Consider the following 3,704-nt stretch of genomic DNA (forward strand, 5'->3'; position numbering starts at 1 on the left):
AGTTAATTTATTCACTATTGATTTCCATTTTTTTGAGTTAATTTTATAATTTTAGTTTTTCACCAAAGAAGTTGGTAAAAAACTTTATAAAATAACTATCATTAACATGATATCTTAATTATAACTAAATAAGATTTAAAAAATTGTCATAATCGTATTAACATGATATCTTAATTATAATTAAATAAGATTTAAAATTTTCATTTGTGACCATGAAAAAAAAAATTGTGTACTTTCCTCCCACAAATTCAAGAACCATCACAAAACATTTAAAAAAAAAAAGAAAAAAAAAAAATCACAAAAACATTAAAGTCCAGCACCAAAAATGTCGTCATTTTGACAGAAACATTCTTTGACAAAACCCTTCCACTTTTATTAATTCAAAGCTAACAAAATCTACCAAGGTAGTTTCAATTTTATCTCAATTAGTTTGTCTATTAATTCAATTCTGATACTATGTGATTGTGAAATTGATGATCTGGGTTTGTTCATCATTTGATTTTGGATTAATAATTTCCATTGTTTGACACTTTATTTGCTTAATTACTGTTATTGCATGAAATTAATCTTGTGATTTTAGTAAATTTGGTTAGGGTTTACTACTTGAAACCTTATTAAATTTCAGTGATTGAATTATTTTGTTAATTCAAACGGGAAATGCTGAATTTGGTGTATTCTGTTTGAATGTTTGAGTTTGAGTTTGGCAAATCCGAGTTGAAAGGGGAAAGAGGTTGAGATTGATCCTTTGTCTCATTTTGTACACCATCTCGTGTTTCACTTGCTTTTCCTTTCGGATATATGAAATAGTGATAAACCATATTCCGTCTGTCTTATTCATTTGTTTACTTTTGATTAAATACCCCTCACAAAGAATATAAAAGGTAAACAAATGATTGAGACGGAGGGATTATTGTCTAGGTGGTGTGTCGAGACGGGAAGGGGGTCGGACACATGATCTCGTCTTAGCGGGGGATGAGTATAAAACCCTTCTTTTCATAATTCTGAAATGGGCAGGAAAGCATCAGCCACCCTGCTGTCTCGTGATTATTTAGAATTCAATGTGCATTACTACGTTGCGAGCATGGTTGTGAGTTATGACTTATTTCAGCTGGTATTGCATTTCAGGAAGAGTAGTGTAAGGACCATGAGACGATCTAAGAAACTTCGTGAATGTCAAGATGGGAATTGTTTGGATAGGATTAGCAGTTTGCCTGATGATGTACTTGGTCACATGCTCTCGTTTCTACCAACAAGGCATGCCGTGAGAACTAGTATACTATCAGCAAGATGGCGGTGTCTTTTCACTTTGACAGCTTGTCTTTCTTTTAATGATGAAATATTTTTTGGTTTTAATCAAGAAAAAGAGACAATAGATGCATCTCGAAGGTTTAAGGAGTTTGTTGATAAAGTTCTAGGATTGCACCAGATCTCGCCTATCAAGAAATTTAGTCTACTCTGTGAAGGCATCTACGATAATTCAGATTTGAACCGATGGATTAGTAATGTGTTACAAAAGGGTGTTCAAGAGCTTCATTACCAGCCTCCTGTTCTGACCGATTGTTGTGTGCCTGATGGCTTTTTCATGTGTGGAACATTAGTGAAATTATATTTGGATGGAATGAGTTTTGGGCACGATAAAATTGAAATTCCTCTATCAGCGTGGTTGCCAAAACTGAAGATCCTTCATCTAGATAGAATCTCATTCTTTGATTTTAACTCCATGGAAAGATTGTTTTCTAGCTGTGAATTGCTTGAAGAATTGACTCTCAGAGACTCCTATTGTGACATAAGCGGTCACGCTTATAAATGCATAGGAATACTCAAAGTGCTAAGAATAGAGCATTGCACTTTTCGTTCGGGTACATTTGAGATTGATGCTCCTAATCTGGCATATTTAACTTACAGTACAAATATTGGTCTGAAAATTGTTCCGTCGTGGAAAAATTCGTCCTTTTTCAAGGAGGCAGAGCTAAATTTCAGGCGCTGTAATGAAGATTCGATCAAGTATGATCTGGAACTGCTAAAAGCCGTGGCCTGTAAAGCCACAAAGTTGTATTTTGAAACGAACTTAATAAAGGTATATTAGTATATATCTATATGTGCACATATGATTAGTATTTCCAACGTATTTCCTACATGTTTCTGCATTATTCAGTGTTGGTGTGGTGAGATAATTGTACTAAACTATTGTTGACTGTACAGCTTTTTCTTAGACTTGATGACGATGAGCAAGTGCCTGAGTTTCATTGCCTGTCAAGTTTACACCTTGGTGCTTGCTCGTGGAAATATGTGATAAGCTTGCTTGACAAGTCTCCTCAACTTAAAACTGTCGACTTTGAATCGGTTAGCAGCAACTAATATTAGCTTTGTTAATGCATAACTAACACAAGCTCTTGCGTGAGGCCACGTTACACAGGAGTTTGTATCAAACAGTTATTTTTTCTGTTTTTCTCACTTGACGTATTTGTTTTTTCAGGGCGTTCTTTGCTGCTGTAATTCAGAGTGTGACTGTCTGGATCATTGCGACTGTGACTGCGACTGTAACTCACTGTCACGTATAGATATACCTCTGGTCCCTTTTTCATGTCATGTCGATGTTATTAAAGTTCATGAGTTTTGTGGGCATAGAGGTCCGATGTTACTTATGGGGCATCTTCTTAGAAACGCGAGTGTCCTGAGGAGTTTGATTGTCTATCCAGTCTACGGTCTTGGTTCGGAGGAGGAACTGAAAATCTGTAAGGCGCTGTTGAAGCTTCCAAGGGCTTCAACAGATTGTCGTGTAGAAATGATCTAGGTAATAGGTATGCAAGAACTTCTCTTTAATTTCAATTCCGTGTCGAATTTTATGCAAGGGCAGAAGATGGGCAGTTGATTATCGCCTTGCTTTCAACATTAAACTTGAAGGATACTGTAGTTGTCATATGGTTAGTATGAAGGTTGATGGAGCTTGGACTAGCAATAAAATGGTAGCGTTTGGATGAATTGTTCTTTTCCCTCCCTGGAGGGACTAGCGATAATATGGTTAGTGGTCAGCCCTTTTTGGCTGAGGATCCTCTACAAGCGGAAGCTCTTGGAGTCCGGAATGTTCTCTATTGGCAACCAAAGAGAACTCTGTTAGCTTGCTCTCACGGAATTTACGACTTGCATTCCCCAGATCCTTCAATGTCTTAATTAGCTTAGATTTGGAGCAAGTGTAATCCATAGAGACGGAAAATTCTTATGAAGGTAATAATGAAACTGGACACAGGTTGGAATTCTAATCTTATGGTCTCTAAACGCGATCTTGTACAATGACATTACGAGGAAAATCTAATTAGTTGAACTCGTAGTAATTGATTACTGATGAAACATTTGTGCGAAGTTGTCCCTGTTTAGTGTTTCCCTTAACGCATAACAGCAACGGAGGAACTCTGGTAGCGGATCACTGGGATACAAGTGTTCAGCAGGATCCATACCGGTCAAGTTATGATAATCCAGTGCAGTGTCCTTAACTTTGCATTGTATCCTAACGTAAATTTGAAGTTCAAGTCCCGAAGCGGTTCATTGAGATAAAAGTTCAGGTTGTAGATCATATTTAGCGTGTTCTCGTTCCTATATGAGTCGCACCAAGTCGAGTTAGTTAAATCAAGGATTTTTTTTGTCAAAAGCTGCCTAAGATTTGTGTCACTTGCAATTACGCTACCTATGATTTTATTTTTTTGCAA

The 3,704-nt window shown here is 36.5% G+C and overlaps 1 protein-coding gene across 2 annotated transcripts; it reads left to right on the forward strand.

Annotated features, from left to right (window-relative positions):
* Window positions 1-289: 289 nt before the first annotated feature.
* Window positions 290-3,260, forward strand: LOC141597058 (F-box/LRR-repeat protein At4g14103-like). Of its 2 annotated transcripts, XM_074417379.1 has the most exons (5): window positions 290-404; window positions 1,126-2,077; window positions 2,203-2,343; window positions 2,477-2,794; window positions 2,930-3,260. In XM_074417379.1, exons 2-4 carry the CDS (start codon window positions 1,145-1,147, stop codon window positions 2,792-2,794), a joined length of 1,392 nt encoding a protein of 463 aa, XP_074273480.1. In that variant the 5' UTR covers window positions 290-404; window positions 1,126-1,144; the 3' UTR covers window positions 2,930-3,260. The 2 variants fall into 2 exon arrangements, with proteins under 2 accessions (XP_074273480.1, XP_074273479.1); XM_074417378.1 differs by having other exon boundaries at window positions 2,477-3,260.
* The last annotated feature ends 444 nt before the right edge of the window (window positions 3,261-3,704 follow it).

Source organism: Silene latifolia, chromosome 8, assembly GCF_048544455.1.
Source record: "Silene latifolia isolate original U9 population chromosome 8, ASM4854445v1, whole genome shotgun sequence".
NCBI classification, from domain to species: domain Eukaryota; kingdom Viridiplantae; phylum Streptophyta; class Magnoliopsida; order Caryophyllales; family Caryophyllaceae; genus Silene; species Silene latifolia.

Excerpts from the sequence above, each read along its gene's own strand:
- LOC141597058 (XM_074417378.1), top strand. The coding sequence starts at position 1,145 with ATGAGACGATCTAAGAAACTTCGTGAATGTCAAGATGGGAATTGTTTG. Across the intron at positions 2,078-2,202 it reads TTGAAACGAACTTAATAAAG|CTTTTTCTTAGACTTGATGA; the intron begins GTATATTAGTAT and ends TTGACTGTACAG. Across the intron at positions 2,344-2,476 it reads AAACTGTCGACTTTGAATCG|GGCGTTCTTTGCTGCTGTAA; the intron begins GTTAGCAGCAAC and ends TTGTTTTTTCAG.